General features: G+C 36.0%; 1 protein-coding gene across 6 annotated transcripts in view; it reads right to left on the bottom strand.

Moving 5' to 3' along the window:
- LOC103708947 (alpha,alpha-trehalose-phosphate synthase [UDP-forming] 1) overlaps positions 1-19607 on the bottom strand; it is a 38720-nt gene that overhangs the window by 16926 nt on the left and 2187 nt on the right. For all 6 annotated transcript variants that reach the window (XR_003386031.2, XM_039131148.1, XM_008794067.3 and 3 more), the window contains 6 exons: positions 16545-16659; positions 16259-16360; positions 13275-13425; positions 11868-11956; positions 8503-8551; positions 4645-4745 (listed from right to left, as the gene is read on the bottom strand). Coding sequence is in view for 5 of the 6 variants with exons in the window: in XM_039131148.1 (XP_038987076.1) it covers positions 4645-4745; positions 8503-8551; positions 11868-11956; positions 13275-13425; positions 16259-16360; positions 16545-16659 (607 nt within the window). In the remaining variant the exon portion in view is untranslated. The remainder of the gene's footprint in view (positions 1-4644; positions 4746-8502; positions 8552-11867; positions 11957-13274; positions 13426-16258; positions 16361-16544; positions 16660-19607) is intronic.

Here is a 19607-nt window from a genome sequence, read left to right on the forward strand (position 1 = left end):
ACAAAAATTTAAAGAAAAAAGCTAGTGATCCTGTCTTTGCATGTTAGGAGATGCAACATGAAATATTCTAAAATCAATTAGTAAGATACAGAACATTCAATGATAAAATCAATTATATATATTTAAAGTACAACATACATACCGACATCTAGATTCTTGTTGAATGGTGATATCTCTGATAAATATCCGAATCATTAGCATAATCAAGAGGCACATTAGTCTACCCCTCGAATCAAGCGACAACATAGTCCTGTACGCTCATCCCATAAGGTATACACTTTGAGTTATAATTGGTCTCGGATCTCTTACTGAAACTCTGGCTCTGAGAGCTATCCTCTGACTAATAATACGGTTGTGAAGAGCCCATTCGAATATGTCGGCGGAAAAATCCGATCTGTAAGGTGCTCTAGGTTGCGTTTGATAATAGCCTTTGGAAGATGATGTCTCAAACGCACCATATCCATATCCGTATGGCTCATAGGCCGTTTGTGGCTATGAGTAATAGGATACGGCATATGACTCGGAACTTGATACGTCCATAGATCCTACTCCACGTGCGAGATCATCTATAGCTGCATCTTATCCTCCTGAACAACTTCGAGAAGCCCGTCTCTTGTATACAATCGTATCCTTGCAGGCTCTACCAGCTCATGCACCATGATCCCTATCCTGTGTGGCATGCGTAAAATAAAACTCACTAGTAAATTGAGAGCCATCCTATAACTATGTCTCATGGTGGTCTCATATCCGCTCCCTTTATGGCCACCAGGTCCATGATTACTAAAATTGTCATCGCTGCTCTTCCTAGTCTCTGAATTTAAGTAAACTAACACCACTCTCCATCGGGGCTTCAACTATCTTTTTTTTTCTTTTAGGCTACACTAAGCAGCTACCTACTTTCCCTTCATGTCTCTCTTTACTCGGCTATGCTGGAAGGATGGATGTCGCCCTCCTAATTGAGTCGATCAGGTAGCATGGTAGCCTCGTCTAGGCACTCTTGATCATATCTCTAGGAGAATGCCTTGGGCATATAGTCATGTGATGGTGACCCCTATGGCATAGCTGATCAGTTGGAAATATGCATGGAATGTTACAATCTGATTATTGCTCTACATCTATCTTAGCCTCGCTGGCTATAAAACCGGATGATCGTGGAAACAATCTTGGCTCATCAAGCTCCAGCTCATGTTGGCCCACAAGCCATCCGATCATGGGATCATTCTCATCTTGAATAGAAGCATTGTGGATCGGATTTGTATACTTCAGCTTTAATTCCTCCCAAATGCACCTCAGCCTTAATCTCAGATTGTAGTCAATATATACGAGGTTGTTGAGGTGTCTTTGTGTCAGACAGTTTCTCTGCTTACTGTGGGTGAGGGCGAAGATAGACCGATTGCATTTAAAGCCAACTCGAGGAGACCATTTGAGAGAGGATCTGGATGACTAGCTGCTGCTTAAGATTTCTCACCGACAACCAAAATGAATCCACCATTTAGCTGCGAAAGCATTAAAAAAAATTATATGCATCATATTAGTAACTATAAAACTACTTAGATTCATATTTTTTTTTAAACTTATGAAAACTACTAAGACTCCAAAGCTGTCAGTGCTCTCCCTAAATATTGTCGTCTATGAAAAAATGTGTTATAATATATTAACGATTGAGCATACGAGTTAACTCACACATGCAAGTTAAGTTAACTTACCTCCTGTAGACAGAGCTGTGACTTTTGGATTAGGCTCCATCTTGTAGATCACATTATGCAAGACAGCCAGAAGTTTCTTGTCCATATTAATCCGAGGTATGGTGTATTGGAACCTCGATTTAGGTAGTAAGCTGTAGATAGAGTTCGTAATTATTTTAGTAAAATTGTACAAACACAAGAATAATTAAATTTTTAATGTTCTTGCTTACCTATTAGATACAAGTCACTACCTATCCGGTGGTCCCAACGCCGCTCAATAATGTTGATGTACTCCTGAGCATGCTTCGAATCTGTCTTTCTGATATGATTCTTTGTCCTCTCCATCATATGATATAGGAAGCCATCTAGGGATACCTCTCATTGTCTACAGCTCGAAGCACTTCGTATAATGGCTCGATAGCCTTCATTATCTTCTCGACCCGCTGCTAGAACATTTGTCTCATTACCAAGTTCTCCATATGGCTCCCCTCAATGCCGACTATCGCAAATCTGCTCTCTTGCCACTCGATACTACCAAATATATGATGCAAGCTTACTTTCCTTTTAAAGAGGCTATCAAGTGCAATGTAATTAATAGCAAACAGTGTCATGCTTGGTCTAAAGATCTCCTTGCCTACGTATCTCCTCATCAGCGATGGGACCTATATGTGGTTATAAATAACTCTGGTAATGGAATCGACTCTCTACTGCCCATGAATCTTCCAAATCTCTATTAACATGAGATCGATACAATATGCATCACATGAGATCCAAACAATATATGGTCACCGCTCCATCAAGTCTTTCCAACGACCTTATATGGTGGCCCGTTATTAGTGATGACCTGCACAATGTTCTCCTCTCCTACCTAATCAATCATCTCCTCCATCAATCTAAGGATGCACATGGCATTATGCACATGATCGAAAGCATCAACAGACTTCTAGAAAACAATCTTCATATCATAATATGTCAAGAAGTTGATTCGTCTAGCAGGACCAGTCCAACCATCACACATCATCATTAGTCCATATGTGGGCCACTTGCTCTGGTATGAAGCAATCACTTCTGTAGCTCCTTGTTGTTGTCAAGAAGCTCGCCATAGATGTCCTTCGATTCTAGAGAATTTACACCTAGACCAGCAACTTGTACATGTTGGTTGTCGCATTTGCTAGGATGTGGCTAAAGTCGAACTAGAATCCAATAGCTTACCATATATATTTTTGCTTGTCCTTCATCATAGTATTAAGTATTAACCTTCTGCTGCTTCGAAACTCTTTGGGGGCAGGCATGTAGATCTCAATCATAGATGGTGAATTCTGGTGGAATCTTTCTAGAGAACTTCTTCCTGCTACCAAAAGCTTCCAACATAAACGCAATACGGCCACTTTTGATGGCCTTCCTAACTGAGATCCCTTTGAACTATAGATCTGCCCTGCCGGTCGCAAAACCAGAGCTCGATTTGCACTATGAGGATCCAAATTGAGCCTTACGTCTGGCCACCTCATTCTGCTGCCATTGATCATTTAGGCTCATCTAAATGGGAGCCTGGATCTATGCCTTATCATTTAGAGCGAAGGTCTTCTCTCTTTAAAGTGATAGAAAGGTGGCTCCGCTGTTTGGCGGTCCACCGCCTTGTAGAAAATCCTCTCCTTTCCTGCACTGAAATCAGCGAAGTACTTTCTCATCATCTACTGGACCTCTTATAGGCATTTCTGACATATAAATACGTCGAATAACCACCAGCTAGGCGTTGCTTCAACCTGATTACCCCTCCTTCCTTGAGCTATGTATTGCACCAGTTATACCTTCAATGGTGCTAACCCGAGAATATTTGCCCATGATCCTAACCAATATCATGTTCTAGATCCTTCTTCCTCAATGGATCCATTCCCGCAGGTTTATTAAGCATGTCAGTTTATTAATTAATTAAAAATAGTAAAATTTTGTTATAATAAAAAATATTTTTTTACTTCAAAAAATACTTATAAATTATCTAATACTTAGTACTATTTTGAATTTTTTTATTTTATTTATATATTTTAAATAAATTTTAAATTAAAAATAATTTAAAATATAAAAAATTCAAAAAATATTTTCTACTTCGAAAAATGCTTCTGAATTATCTAATATGTAGAAATAATTTTTCATATTTTTTGGATTGATTATATATTTTTAATAATTTTTAAAATAAAAATAATTTTTTAATAAAAAAATATCAAAAAATTAATTTAAGCTTAGATTCTTGTAGAACCCTACTATGGATACTATATATTTTCTCAGCCCTTGGGCATACATCGAAGGCTACTTATTTCTCAATTTTATTCAAATTTGAGCTTAGGTCACTATGCGCAAGATCATCCAAACTTGAATAAATGGGCACCAAATTTAGATGATGAGTAGAGTGCAATACCCCTAAAGAAGATTCTAATTTTATGTTCATGTTTTGGATTTTAGTTTATTTATTTTATTTTTAATCTAAATATATATATATAATTTAAAAAATTATAGATTTAATAAACATTAAAGAATTTAGTCTCATTATGTAGATCATCTATAGATCTACAACATATCATAAATCATGCCAAAATCAAAAATTTTGGTATGCCCTTACCTTATTTTCTATTTTTTTGGGGGGGGGGGGGGGGGGGGGGGGCAAACCGATTCAAACTTGTGTGAACCGAGCTAGTTCTACTCCAAACCAGCTGGTTTGGAGGGGTTGGTGGCCTTTCTCGAAAATACTGGCTAAATCATGCCAATTTCGTGATGGTTCGGTTTGGTACAGGGTGAATCAAGCAGTTCAGCCATTTTCAACATACTGTGGCAAAGCCTCTTGCTATCTAAAGTAGTGTTCGTGCATCACTTTGAAAATTGTGACTAGGTGGAAAAAAGAAAACTAATTCAATTTATGAAATGAAAAATTAGGCAAATGCAACCGGATGAAGTTGTTGATACTTACTTCACTTAATACAAGAACGCCTTTCTTTTCGCCCTGGCATGCCACAAACTCATAACTTACAAGATTCATCCCATCTCTCAATGATGTTACAAGTGCCACATCTATAAAAACATATAAAGGGTAAAAAAATTACAATTCAGACATTAAGCAAAAACATCACCCTAGGACAGAAACACAAACCAGAGTCCAAACACAGCTATGACTAGCAACATTAATGTCTAGAAAACTGATGTGAACAGTTAAAGGCAACCAATCTAATCGGACATTCTATTCTCTAATGGTTGGATGGTCAGATGGTCCAAGAAATGACAACCGCTGTAAGCATTAAGACATATTGGAAAGGAATTTTGGTCCCATTTCATATGATTACTCCTTATCAATACAACATACAAAAAAGGAGGCCTACCATAACTGGTATTCACTGGATTTCTTTCTCCATATATCATTGCTGTCTAATTTATCTATCTTATGAACAAACATTAACTAGCAATCTAGAAAACTTTCTCTACAGATTAGTACCGGGAAGTACAGGATCTTTCAACTTGCAGATTTAAAGCAAAATGACTGCTTGTTTATATATCAGATGTTGAAGCGAAATAAAACAAATATTCAATAATTGTATTAGCAAATAATGGACACTGATTATGTTTTAGAAAGATGTAACCCAATTGATCAAGTTATGTATTTAATTGGTGAAATCCAAGATGTCTACAACAAGACATGAGTGTAAGTGATAACGCATCCATAAGATAAAACCATGTTGTCCTAGAATGAATAAATAAAATGCAAGTATCAATTTATTGCATGGAACCAGAGCTTTACTTTCAATATGTAACATAGAAGCAAAATTGTCATCTATAAATTTCACCATCATTATGAAACTCAAGTATTGCTGCAACTCAGTTGGATAAACTTCTCCATATGTTCACTGTCCTGAATTGATACGGACACTTTCACAGTGTTGTACTGATTTCCATTTTGTCTAACATGGGGTGAATGTGGGCTGTGTCATGGCTGATAGCCACATTATGCATAAAGGTGACTGGAGCCTATTTGAGCGTCAGGTGACTACCATATGCAATTGCTAGGGAAATAAGTTAGGGAATAAAATGAAAAAATTGTTTGTTTATGAATGGCCAATTCCCCTTGTGGGAAAAAAGATAGAACAGGTTCAGGCAGCAGACTTGTTCTATTTTTTTGAATCCTTAATCCTTTTCTTCTTTCTTCCAATTTCTTCTTTCCTAATATTCAACTTCATTGCTATTATCTTCACCAACAAATCTTCTTATTTGGTGTACATATAACCTATGCATGGATCTACTGACAAATCCTTCAAAATCAGCAAAAATCCTTCCCATATAGCTTATGCAGTTCGGCCAAGTTCAGCAAAAGACTCTTTTCTTGCTTTTACCATCATCCTGTTGTTATTCAAGACCACTTTTAATTACCAAAAATTGTTCCTTCTAATCTCTTCATTTTCCTCTCTTCTTTGCACTTGTGCTTTCACCTTTCCACTCTTTTCCCCTTTCTTCTCCACTATATCCTCTCTATCAAGTAAAGTCAAATCGTGCTGAACCAGCTGGATTAGGGCATTACTGAACCGGACCAGTCGGTTACCAGCATAGTTTGCTCTTCAAAATAGCTTAAATACGCATCTCTCTCTCCCTAGTTCAAAAGTTGAAACCCTCGTCCCCGTTCGAAGACGAATCCAATGAGTCTCTCCCCGTCTCTCCCTCACTCGCTCTCTTAGGGTTCCTATTGCCAGATCTGGAGCTCCCGAAACTCTCCATTGATGGATCCAGTGAGTCTCTCTCTCTCCCCTCTCTCTCTTTCTCCCTCTCCTTCCTCTCCCTTCTCTCCCTTTTCTCCCTCTCCCCCTTCTTCTCCCTCTCCCCCTAGAGATCCTTCAAATTAAACCATTAAATAAGCATATTTCTCAAATGACAATAATACATATAGGCATATTTCTCGGAAATCCTAGCTTCCTTTTCTTATTTTTCCAGAGGTCTCTGAAAACCAACCAGATAGCATCACTTCAAGAAACAAAGCGTTGGACTTTTTTTCATCAGATACCATTACAAGGACCACAATGATATGACATTATTGTCTATCCTAAACATCAGAAAATTATTTTTAAAGAGATGACATACATATCCATTGATGGAAAGTTTAATTTCCTTTACACACTAAGGGCCTTTGGCATCATTGTTGTCTTTATGTTTTTGTTTCTCTACAGATTAGTGAAATATCACATGGAGATTGATGGTAAAGATAGAATTTGCACAAAATCTGCTATCCCTAGCTTCTATTTTCACTCTTTTTTTAAAATAATAAACCTTTACTTCCCAAAGCTCTAAAAATTTGACAAACAATTTTACAAAAAAAAGGGTTCACCATAAACGTTTAGTCTACTTCATTTTTCTTCTTCAGTTTTCGAAAACAAAACAGAAACCAAAAGCAATACCAAGCATGCCCTAAATTTTTCATAAAGTGGATAATCATTCAATTCAGGAATGCTAGCATCCATTTTACCTCATCATCAAATACTAAGTCCACCGGCTCTTATTTACTATACCCAAGCCTTCTAGTGAACTTGATATCAGAGCTTCAAGATACTCATGGCAAAGCATAGTTTTGAGTGATTACTCAGGTCCTGTGGACAAACTAAAATGTGATAGGAGTCCCCAAAGTTAAAAGTCTAAAACCAGCATCTATAAGATGATAGTTTAAATGCTCAGAATATGTACCAGTATTTTGCATATTTAAAAAAGGATAGTCTGCCCAACCCTAGTTGTCGACCCGCTCAAGTGCAAATCAAACAGATGGCGATCCAGTCATAACAGATGTTTGGTGACTAGAGAAGTGTTCTTTAAAAACTACAAACCGAAAACCATATCATCAGAGATCTACAGGTGAAGGATCCAATGAATCAAGGCCCACCAGTTCAAAATAACAGCCAAAGATCTTATAGTTGGATATCGACATGTGGGTACATGTTTCGACAGGAATCCACATCTTCAAAAGTTGCCATGTAAAAAGCAAGAGCAATAGCCTCTTATGAAACAATAAGAGGGGATAAGTTATCAGTTAGAATCAAGGATTTAAAAGTGTCAATAGCCAGGATGGCATCATGCTAGTACACATGCCAACATCATGCCGATATAAAAATAAAAAAAATGACTTAATCTCCTTTTCTAATTAGAAAATGTTATAAAAAGTAATAGGTGACTTCCCAACCAGAGGTGCCAGTAGCCTGGCACAGTATGTGCAGGTCAACATAGACCAGCACTTAAAACCTTGGTTGGAGTCATAGTTGAGGAGATACTATGAAACAATTATTCATAAATCTTAAATATATATGGGGATGTATATATGGACACGTCACAAGAAACCATAACTAAGATTTCAACACCCTAAAGAATCTGAGAGGATCTCTTAATACCAAGCAAATAACAGGATGGGATATCAGCCATCTCTCTTCATCAATCCTACTTGGTGGAATTTATTCTTCTGGATAAGTTTCCATTTTAAGAATTTCAGGGCTATGATTGCAATAATTATCTGCATAATATATTTAAATGCTTTCTTGCATTTCAGTGATAAGACCTAAAAATTGCTAAAGCTAACTACCCTCTATAGCAATTAAGATTATAGAAATTAAAAAAATATATTCAAGGAAAGAAATTTCTTTTATAATCATAGGGTGGACGTCAAAGATGACACCTAATGCATGGCCATTGTCAATTTTCATCCATGAAAGCTAAATTCATCTTCCACCCTACAAATTCATTGAAATATTAGACACGCAAACCAAGAAAAGAAAGGGGGCCACAAATTTTAAGGAGCAAGAATAATTACCAGTGACAGCATACAGAGCACATAATGCGTAAAAGTCAAGGGAACGATCCTGTAAGAAAGAAAACATTTCATAAGAAAACATGATACTTCACAAACAAAGAAACACAAACAGAGAGATTAACACCAATAGTTATTATATGAGGCACATGCATTAACAGTATAAATATGAATCACAAAAATAGCATACACTACTTTCAAATAATTGAACTGCATTAAGAACAACTCAAAGTACTCAAAAATAAAAATTACAAACCTGAACAACCACCCCAAACAATTATGCTCAAGTTGACTGCATGCATTTGCATACGAGCAATCTAAAGACCATTTCGTTGAAGTTTCAAAATGAGCTGATTGAGACATTAAGGGTTTTTATTTCTTTTTGCATTTAACAATTCTTTCCTATCAGCAAGGGTTAAGATGCTCGTATAAATAGTGAATATGGCACATATACATCATGCAAGTGCCTTACCAGCACATAGCACTGTCTAGATACCAGCCGCATGAAAAGGTTTTGCACAATGAGGTGCCAGTGCATGTCGAGCACTAGCACAGCATCACACATGTTGTTACAATGCAAGCTAGCACATCACTGTCACAAGATTCCTCGATCCTAGCTACCACTCCCAATGGAAAGACTGAGTGAGTTGGTGCACTCAACACTAGTTATTTTCTTACTAGAGAGACAAATTTCTGTTCTTCAAAGCAATAAATATTTTAACATGGTATCTTGGCCTCACTATATGTGAAAAATCTCCTCCCTACAAACCAAAGCATCATGTAGATGCAAGATTCGCCATCTCGATACCAAGTACCATATTAGTATCTTATTGGTTAAGTACGTCAGTACAATACAGTACACATTCTATACATGAAATAGCTCTCTAATCATTTTTCTCAATTTTTATCTCGGAACACCTCGATATAGGTCATTACGCTTCGGTATGGATTGGTACACATCTCAATACACCTCGATACGCCTTGGTCAAGGTCGGCACACCACGGTACAGGGTGGTACGGCTCGATATGAGGCAGTATGGAACTTATACAGACTCAAAATTGAGTTTCGTACCGATTTTCTTCCAGTACGGTATGGTATGTCCTGTACAAGGCGGTACGGTGGACCATGAGTAGATGAATGGAATTGCTTGACCATAATAAAAAGAAAATCTTAGTGATGTCACGCTTGGAAGTTCTAATACCCCCAAGTCGGCTCACATATTTCAAATGAGAGTGTTGCATCAATCTTTGAAACTTGATAGCATGAGGGCAGCAACTATTTAAAAGAGTTAAAAAATAATAGAAGATTATGCATGAAATTAGAAAATGGTTGCAATGAAGGACCCACAATCAAAGTTAGAGGGAGAGAATGTCATGAGAAAAGTTGATGAGTTAGAAAGGGAAGATAAGAAGGTGGTAGCACTACATAGGACAAAAGACATAGTCATGGCAAGGTTTCATCATGGGCATGTTTAGTTGGGAGGAGTTGGACTCTAAAATGGAAATATAGGAATGAGTGACTCCTATTCTAGCTGTTTGGTTGTGGGGAGTCCCATACCCATTATTCTAGAAGAGAATAGGAATGCCTCAATTCTCTAAAATCCAATCTTGACTCTTCCCTAGTATTCAAATCCCACTCCAATTCCAATCACAAGCCAAACGCGTCGAGAATGCTGCCGTGCTTGTTTCCATTCCAATTCTAATTATGAACCAAATGCACCCTATATGTAGACAATATATAATTTTCTCTGAAGGATAAAATCTATCATATAGATTTATGTGAAAATGTTGACATGAAGTTTGTATTGGGTCACAGGATTAGTCAACTGAGAAGGAGAACACCCAATTAGTTATGCTTGTTTCAAGCTATGCCCTCATGGAATTTATGCTCCAATTTAAAGAAAAGAGTAGATGCAAATCTACTCTTTTCTTTAAATCTGTTTAGTTGATAATCTTACTATAATGCTAGAAACTCCATCTTTGTATAATGGAAATCAACTTCAGCATCTTATGGGATGAGCGCACAAGACTATAATGTCGCTTGGTTAGAAGGATGCCTGATGTGCCTCCTGATTATACTAATTATTCGGATATCTACGAGAGACATCGCCACTCGACGAGATTCTAGATGTCGGTATGTTTGTTGTACTTTAAATATATATAATTGATTGTATTATTTTATGTTTTGTATCTTACTAATTGATTTTAAGATATTTTACATTGATTCTCCTAGCATACAAAGCCACGATCGCTGACTTTTTTCTTTACAATTTGAATTTGGCCTAGCGCTAACACAGATTTGCCAGATTTTTGCCTCTCCAAGGTAGTATTGTTTCAGAGCAATGCCACAGTGATGCAGAAAAATCACTCCAAAATATCAAGAAGCATTATTTAGGATGTGCCAAGGTGATAGAAATATCAAAAAACATCAAATTACACTTAAAATCACTCAAAAAAAGAAAAAAATGATTACTATTCATTCAATCTTAAAAGAAATTGAAAAAAAATATGGCGTGCCAGTTCAGAACAGGCATGCCACACTATACCGTGTCAGTACGGTACCAACACTAGTACCATACCGAACTGGTTGCCAATCGGTATGAGTTTCGATATCAATTTGGCGAACCTTGATCAGTAGAAAGAGAAAAATAATTGAATGTCCTCTTCACATGTAGAATCTCTATATGCATTTGCTAGATATGTCAAAAATGAGATCTCATATAAGAAACACGATCGCCCTTCTTTAAACTAGAAATCTTGATAACTGTGTTTCATGGTGGATATGCCTAGTATTTAAATTCTTTAAAATGAAACTCTTGTAAGAAAAATGGTCGCCTATTCTTTATCAATTGTAACATATCAGCCTTTGCTATTCAGTTTGTTAAATAACCAAATGTCCACTTCAAGTGATTTACCGTCAAACAATCACCCTCTCCCAGCAACTCTGTTAGATTGTCATTGCTTTATTCGCCGAACCAATGCATCATGCTAGGTTTTGCTAATTCAACAGCCTAAACAGTAAGAAACTTGCCAACAATGAACACAATCAGAGATTAATAAATCTTAGCCTCTCTGGAAATAAAATGGAATAATGGTAAAGACCGACATCTAAAGCCTTCAGCTATAGCATTAAGAAACTGCAACAAACTATTCGCACGTATAAATAAATAAAAAATGGAAGGCTTCAGTAGTTCAGTTTGTACTGCATTAAAAGTAAATATAACTCAGATCTGCAGAAACCTTTAAATAAGAGTTCAATTTAATGATGAGATTGGATCCATTTAATATCAATTCACTCAAAACAAAAATTAAGATGCCTTCAATGTTTCAAGACAATGAAAGCTACAAGGACAGTGCTATGGACAAACCAGATGGTGTATAGGAACAGCAGTTAGTGTTCCAAACCGGCCATTTATCCGTCCAACAATTTCATGAACCTGGCTAGTAAGCTTTTGATCTGGTTAACAGAAACGAGATAATTAACAATCAATATGCAGTCCGCTAGAAAGCTACATTATTTTGACAATGGCAAGTTCAGTTCAGCAGAAAGAACATAAAGTTAGCAACAATCAAATGTTTAAGGTGATTTTGCCATTTATGCAAGTTAAAAAGGTGCATTTTCATCTCAGCATAAACTTTCTATCCCAATTACCCTTACAAACTGATGCCATATAAGAAGGAAATGAAATGAGGTACCATTTTGTTATCATTCATTTGCAGGAACCTATAAAATGTCCTAAGATATCTGATGGAAGAAATTCAGGGCTCAGTAAGTATCTCTGCATTTCACTTAGATGGACGTGGAAATAATGCAACTAACAATTTTTTTCACAATCATATACAAGAGAAAAACAAGATTATACAAAATGATCAAGGGAAGCATAAGCTTAAAAACACCATGCAGAACATGAAAAGCAACTCAAGCGTAATTGCAACTTAACTTTGCAACCATCAACCATGGTTTTAAGTTTAAACTTTTAAGTCTCCATATGGGGCCCATATAGGCACCTAACCAGTACGAGACAGCACACCTGTGTACTGATATGGTACAGTACTGGAGTCAGCACAGCACCTATACCATGTACCAATATAGGGGCCCACCTAGCCCCCATATCATACCAGCCACCATACCCGATCAATATGGCATGCCTCGTACTGCCCAGTACAGATTGATACTTATATATACAAATTAAAATTCAGTGTACAAGTAGCATAAGACTTAGAAGATACTAAAAATAAAATATATAGACAATGAGTCCAGCATATATCTAGATTCTCTCTTTTTGCAGGGGGGGTGGAGGGGAGTTTCTACAAATTCAAAAATAATTAGTAACACATAACAAGAATAAATGAAAACAATTTTATATATATATATATATATATATATATATAGAGAGAGAGAGAGAGAGAGAGAGAGAACGAGATGCCATGACTTGAAATAATTTAACAATCTTTCATAATCCACTGATTGGTAGGATTTAATTACTATTGAACAACCATAACAGGAAAGTTGAAACATTATTTGCATATGTAGATTCTATATATCTATTCGATTTGTAATTAATTTATTGTCAAATTTCATTGAGGCGATTTGCGGCTTATGTAAGTATTTAAAATTTTGTTATACATTTGTTATTTTTTTCTAATTGTAAATAGCTATAAATTGATAGAAAAATTGCAACACTAAGAAAAAAAACTAAAACGGTCTAAATGTCATTTATCAAAAAAAGGCTATAACTAAAGATGCACAAACTACGTATAAAGACGATGCATACACTCAGGAACATCAGTTCTCGTTGGCACAGCAATTTGCAGCAACACTACTTTATCACGCCATGTTGGATTTTCCTCAAGAAACTTTTCAAAGGCCAAAATCTTTTGTGGAATCCCTTTAATCATGTCAAGACGATCAACACCCAGCATTACCTATCATATTTAAATCAAATAAGTAACAATGATGCAAAAATAACAAGCAATAATACTAAATATGAAATAAACGTCTATGGCCTAACAATCAAAAGGTACACAAATCCACCACTCAAGTTGAAAAGAAATAAACAACTTGAACAGTAATCGCCATTAAAATTCTAAAGGGATAAATACATACCTGTACACATATATATTTATATGTACACATATATATTTATACATACACATACAGGATGAAAATTAGAGCAATGTAACCATAGCAATATCCATTCAGGCCAACCTTAACCTGACTATTCGGGTTTAGCTTTATGGATCCTCATTTGCCAAGCATTCATATTTACAGCAACTTTTAGTATCATGATCAAGATAAATATCGGAACTCGGAAGTCTTACATGAAATTTGAGGTCACAGAGTTTTTTTCAATATATAAAGCTTCATAAAAGCCATTGTATTCATCTTCCAAAAGAAAAGAAAACGTCAAATCATCTGCAGCTTCAATGAAGTTAGGAAAATATTGGATGCTTGAACATAGGAATATGCATTAAAGCCACATCACAAAAATAGAAGAGCACAGAGTAATATAAAAACTAATGCAACAGACAAGCACATTAATAGATCAAAAGGACTTCATACATGTTATTTGATTGTCAAAAATAGCATGATTAGTTTATTTCATGGATGTACAAAAGAAAGCAGCCCAGATAGATATATTAGATCGTCACGGTCATATTACTACTTTCACAACATGATAAATTCAAATGAGGATGCGCAAAGAATAAGATGGCAAAGCCATCATAAAGAATAGTGTGACTATAAGTAGATGGAAAGCATAATTCTGAAGGTTGTTGAACAAGGATTATTGATGAGATAAGGACATAAGATCTATTAATTCCACACAGGTACAGCAGATGTATAAGAGAAAATTCTAAAACAAAATAGAAGGATACTATATTCATAAATCCCAGTCGTTTATTTAGTACCACAATGAAGTTTTCAAGAAGCCAAAAGATAAAACTTTATAGATGAAACAAAACAAAATCAAAAATACAGACAGAGACAAGAAAAGATAATTAGCGACTTACTACCAGATCATATAATGAACAATTGATTTAAGAGGAAGGACTACCTGATGGATGGATACGAGTATATGACTCATCAAACAATAAATGTTTGGCTTTAGGACCATATTTGACATGTATTTGTGTGAATTGCATAGCATGCATAATGCATGCGACTGGTCCAATGAGGAGTATATGAGGGACGGCCATAATATATAATATGTAATGCAAATGTTTGAATCAAGTGGAAGAGTGATTAATTAATTATTTTGACCCCATCGAAAAGTACATGTTTCAGATTAGAGAATAACAGCAGAGGCATACCAATCATTTCAAAGAAATGATGCAAGAATTACCCAGGTCAAACCACTTGGGGAAATACCTCCCAATGTTCAAACCCTAAACCTCCTCAGAGGAGGGGTGCAATGAATGACTTGAGTATCTGGAAGTCTTTTGTGATCCCGATGCTTAAATTGGTTTTCTTTTGGCATCAGATTTTCCTTATTTTTATCTATGTGAATTGACAAATACACTCCCATTTTAAATTATATAACACTATAAGAAGAGAGATTTTTCTCTGGAAAAAGGTTTTTATCTCTAAGTGCTTCACATTTCTCCTCATGCAACTTCCCCATTTGGCTTTGCCACACGCTGACATTTACACAAGCAAAACCAGCAGAGAGACGTTTCTTTTTTTGAGCATTCAATATGCATAAGCAAGCCGACAGTTGTGCAGAAGATTCACCAAAAAATGCCAGGTTCTCATATCACAAATATTGAAGCGATAATGATGACTACATAATTAAATCTGAAAGATTGCAGTATTCTAGCAAATATTGTACCAAAGAGATTTTAGAATCAAAAAGATAACAAAGAATCAGAGACTCCAGCCTAATATTTCTGACCATCAGGTAGAGTACTGCTTGAATCACTTCCATTATTCTCTAACATAGAGAAAAAAAAAGTCCAGGCAAACGACTAACTTCAAGAATTATAGATTAATATAAAATGTTTTTAAACAAATGTTCCCAACTAGTGAAGGGACTGCACTAAAACTTTTAGAACACTATACAGTCCTGTTACAGCATACTTTCAAGGAAGGCAAAACCATCCCGAATTGCCTGATTCAGGCGTAATGGATCAAAGTGGTGCAGCATAGTTCTTGGCTTAGGTTTGGGCAAGCCAAGAACTAGTCCAAACTGAGCAGGACCGCCCTTTTCCACTTGGTTCACCTTGGTTCAGACCAGTTCATGCTGGTTCTAGGCCTATCAAGGGCTAAAATAGAAAGGAAAGGCCATTCTGATGCCTTTCTCCTCCTGTTCTCATCGACCGACACTGGCACGGTACCACACCGTACCAACCCAGACCAATCTAGCACACAGTACCGGTTCAAGAAACCTGGATACTTAAATATGAACAGCAATCAAACAAGTAATGTGAAAGGCCAACCTATCTGTTCAAGTAATTACTGGAAATTCATTTGGCAGCTTGTGAATAATCTCTTAAAGCATGCAAACATAAAAGTGGAATATGGTATATAGATCATGATAATATTAATTAATGTGATGTTCATACATGTAATATTAAATATTTTATAGAATGCCGGTGGTTCGCTGTTACCAACAAAGCAAGCAACCTCTCTAGTTTCAAATAAACTCTCTAGGCTATAGTTATTAGTTATGCAAAATACTTATCAGCACCTACCAAATTTATGATTAATTATGAATTAGTCAAAAATAAGGAACTCATGCCAGATGATTATGCTTCCTACCTTCCGGCCAGCAAATCTCTGAGTCAATTCATTGATGTGTTCCTTGACTGCTGGAAGCTCGAGTGCTCGTTTAAACCGGTCAGAATCTATCCCAATAGGAAACTGAAATTTCCAGATCAAAGATCAGTGCAACAACACTAATTGAAGCAAAGGATCATTTTTGGAAGTATTAATACACTAAACATGGTTGTTGAAACTTCACGTGTAAAGCCAAAGGTAACTTATGCCAAGGGTTACTTTTTAAAGTACCAAACTAAATAATGAATGTAACAATTCAAAAGTATACCGCTGCCACTCGAGTCAGCCTTCCTTGATCTTCCACCCCTTCTGGTGTGCCCTCTAGTCCAAGAATACGGGTGCAAGCACTAACAAAGTGCCTTGCATAATCATACGTGTGAAAACTGGACTATCAACTTAGTAAATATAATCATTCAAGGAGAAAGAAGTTTTTCATGACAAAAACATAGCTCTGGTCAATAAAACATAAAGAGCATTCCTAGATAGTAAACTTAGATATAAACAATAGATACTCAAGATTAAAAGAATAATAAATTCTGTTTCAACCCTCAAACAAATACAAATGAAGCAACAATCAACTATGAGACATGTGGAAGTTTGCCCAGCAAGCAATTATATAATGTTATGAGACAAATGAATCAACTGCAATGAGCAGAAATTTGCAGCAAACAGGAAATATATCATTCATCGAACAAAACAGGAAATATATCAAACTTTGTCATAGATATTAGATTAAATACTATGCACAACTATTTATATAATATTAGTGTGGAAATGGCATAGCTAGCATCCATTGTGGAAAAACATTTAACAAAGTGCTGGCATGAAAGCCAGGAAGACAATGACATAGGAATGTAAAGCAGTCCCGATGCGCACCCCAAAACATCAATAGACTTCAACTATGGAACAAAGGCATGAACTTCCCATGCAATGTCATTAGTCATGCTTGGCTGCTATGGAATTGTACCACAGAAATGCAACTGAAACCAACTAATGCAGATAAGGCCATGAGGATCAAGCCAAAGATGTATAATTATTGACATCAAAATACATAATGAAACTGATGAATATAGTTGTTAAAGTCATGAAAACAAATCAGCGGATATGGCGGTTTATCATTAAAGAAGATTTTATTTAAAAGAATGAATGAAAAAATATGAGCACAACACAAAGAAAACAAACGAAAACAAACAAATCAATGAAAACAAACAAGTCAACGAGGGCTAACGAAGGCATCCTGCAATTGTTTTGGTGGCTCTAGCTTGCCATCCCTCAAAGAGACACTAAATCATTGTAAATATTATGCCAAAAAATTTATTAAAAAAAACTTATTCAGCAGAATGAAGGTAAAGGTACACAAGGTTAATGCATGGGATGCAAAGGGGTAAAGAATAATGCAACAATTTTTAACACATAAATACAAATGAATAAATTTAAGAGGTTACAGATAAGATATGAAAGGCTAGTCAATGAAAGCAAAGGGAAGAAACTATTGAAATTGAGAGTTGTCAAGCTAGAGAAGACTAAGCATACCAAATTACCGGAACAAGAATAAAAAATGTCAAAGAGTACAAGAAATTGTCATTTTAGCCTTTTAGCCCAAGATTCTTTTTTCTAATGTAGGCTGATAAAGCTAGGTGTCCCTAGATGGCTGTCCCCTTAATATGATCAAACAAAGTTCAAATGGTTAAACAAATTGCTTAAACAGCCTACAAAATTTGTTGTCCCTTTTCATCTTGTCTTTTTCTACAAATTCCTTCAAAGTGATAGAGATCTTTATAGTCTTTTGAGTTCCATTCACTAATACCTTTTTTTTTTTGCCCAAGCTTTTTCTTTTCCCTTTAAGAACCTACAACCTGAAGTCAGGCAATAGTATAGCTGCAAGGTACCAAGCTAGATCAAGCATTACATTGGGGAAAATTAAGGACATTTGACAGCTAAACTAGCATTTTTAACACAAAAAACCCCAAGCACAAATAACAGATTAAACCTCTATCATCTCTCTTTAACCTATTCAGCTACCAAAACCCTCTTTATGATATTATTGAGACATCCTTCTAAGATCAAACACAGCCCCATCAGATCTCCATGTACTAGATCCAATTGTCTGGTTGACCTGCAACTCTCAGCCCCAATACAAAGGACCACACTTGTAAGTTACAGCAGTTATGTAAGGGAAGTCAGCTCCATCTCCATCGTAAATCTCTGCAAGTTCCAAAAAAAGCTGGATAAATTTTAGTCCCCCAAGTCTAAAGCTGCAACTCCGAAGAAGGCACTCATCCAACTAAACTGACTAAATTTTCTTCTATCTTCATACACACCCCGATAGAGTATTATAATTGTAGCTAAAAATGAGAAGCAATGGGAATGGAATATCTTCATCACTAAGGGCCTTTTTGGGAAATCCAGCAAGATTGGGCTGGATTTCCTACAAGAATTGGGTCTGTTGGCCTGCCCAACCCATATTCTTCTAAAGGCCCGTCATAATCTTAGCCTAAAGCTAGATGGTTTTACATTATTCCCTCCTTATAGATGTTCATAACTTGAATATGTAGCCTTGATAGCTTTTCTGCTTCTAGATTATATGTTCTTGAGTCTATTATGCAATGTTTTTCCTTTACCACCACTTTTCTTTGTCAACTTTTGAATTTCAATATTGCTCATCTCTTCAAATGCATGTCTTTTGCATTTTAATTCCCCAATATCTTCTCTAGAAATGTGTTTAATCAATATGCCATCTGATAGAACTTTGAACATATGAAAATGCTTGATTGTCATGGATAACGTAATTGGCTGCAAAGATTCAGCATATAATTAGTTTTTCCTAGGAATCTACAATGATATACAAATGTCAACCATATATCTCAGTAAAAAGAAATACAAAGGGACAGGTAAAATTATCTTATTCCAACATCCTTTATTGAACGTGTTTGATAGGCACAGTTTTTCAAAACTCAAATAACCATCATTATAATTGAAAAAGATATATAACGTTACAATATGGTATTGCGAACAAAGAAGATACTATCAAAAAGCATTGCCAGATCAAATGAAAATGAGAAAACAAAGCCACTGTATAGCGCACGAGTTCAGCAGAGCAGACCATAACTCCATGAAACACCATTAACGGTGCTCAATCCACTCAGTCACACGTCATATTAAGGCCAAATAAACCATATAATTTCCATATGACCACACCATATGTTCGTAAGAGGGAAAGAGAGTGCATGTGTGCATCTGTCTTTGTTGTCCACATTTAATTTCACAAACATACAGATTCTTCCAACAAGTGTGTCATGTGGCCGAAAAATTGATTGTTACAATGGAATGC

This window comes from Phoenix dactylifera, chromosome 11, assembly GCF_009389715.1.
Source record: "Phoenix dactylifera cultivar Barhee BC4 chromosome 11, palm_55x_up_171113_PBpolish2nd_filt_p, whole genome shotgun sequence".
Taxonomy (NCBI): Eukaryota; Viridiplantae; Streptophyta; class Magnoliopsida; order Arecales; family Arecaceae; genus Phoenix; species Phoenix dactylifera.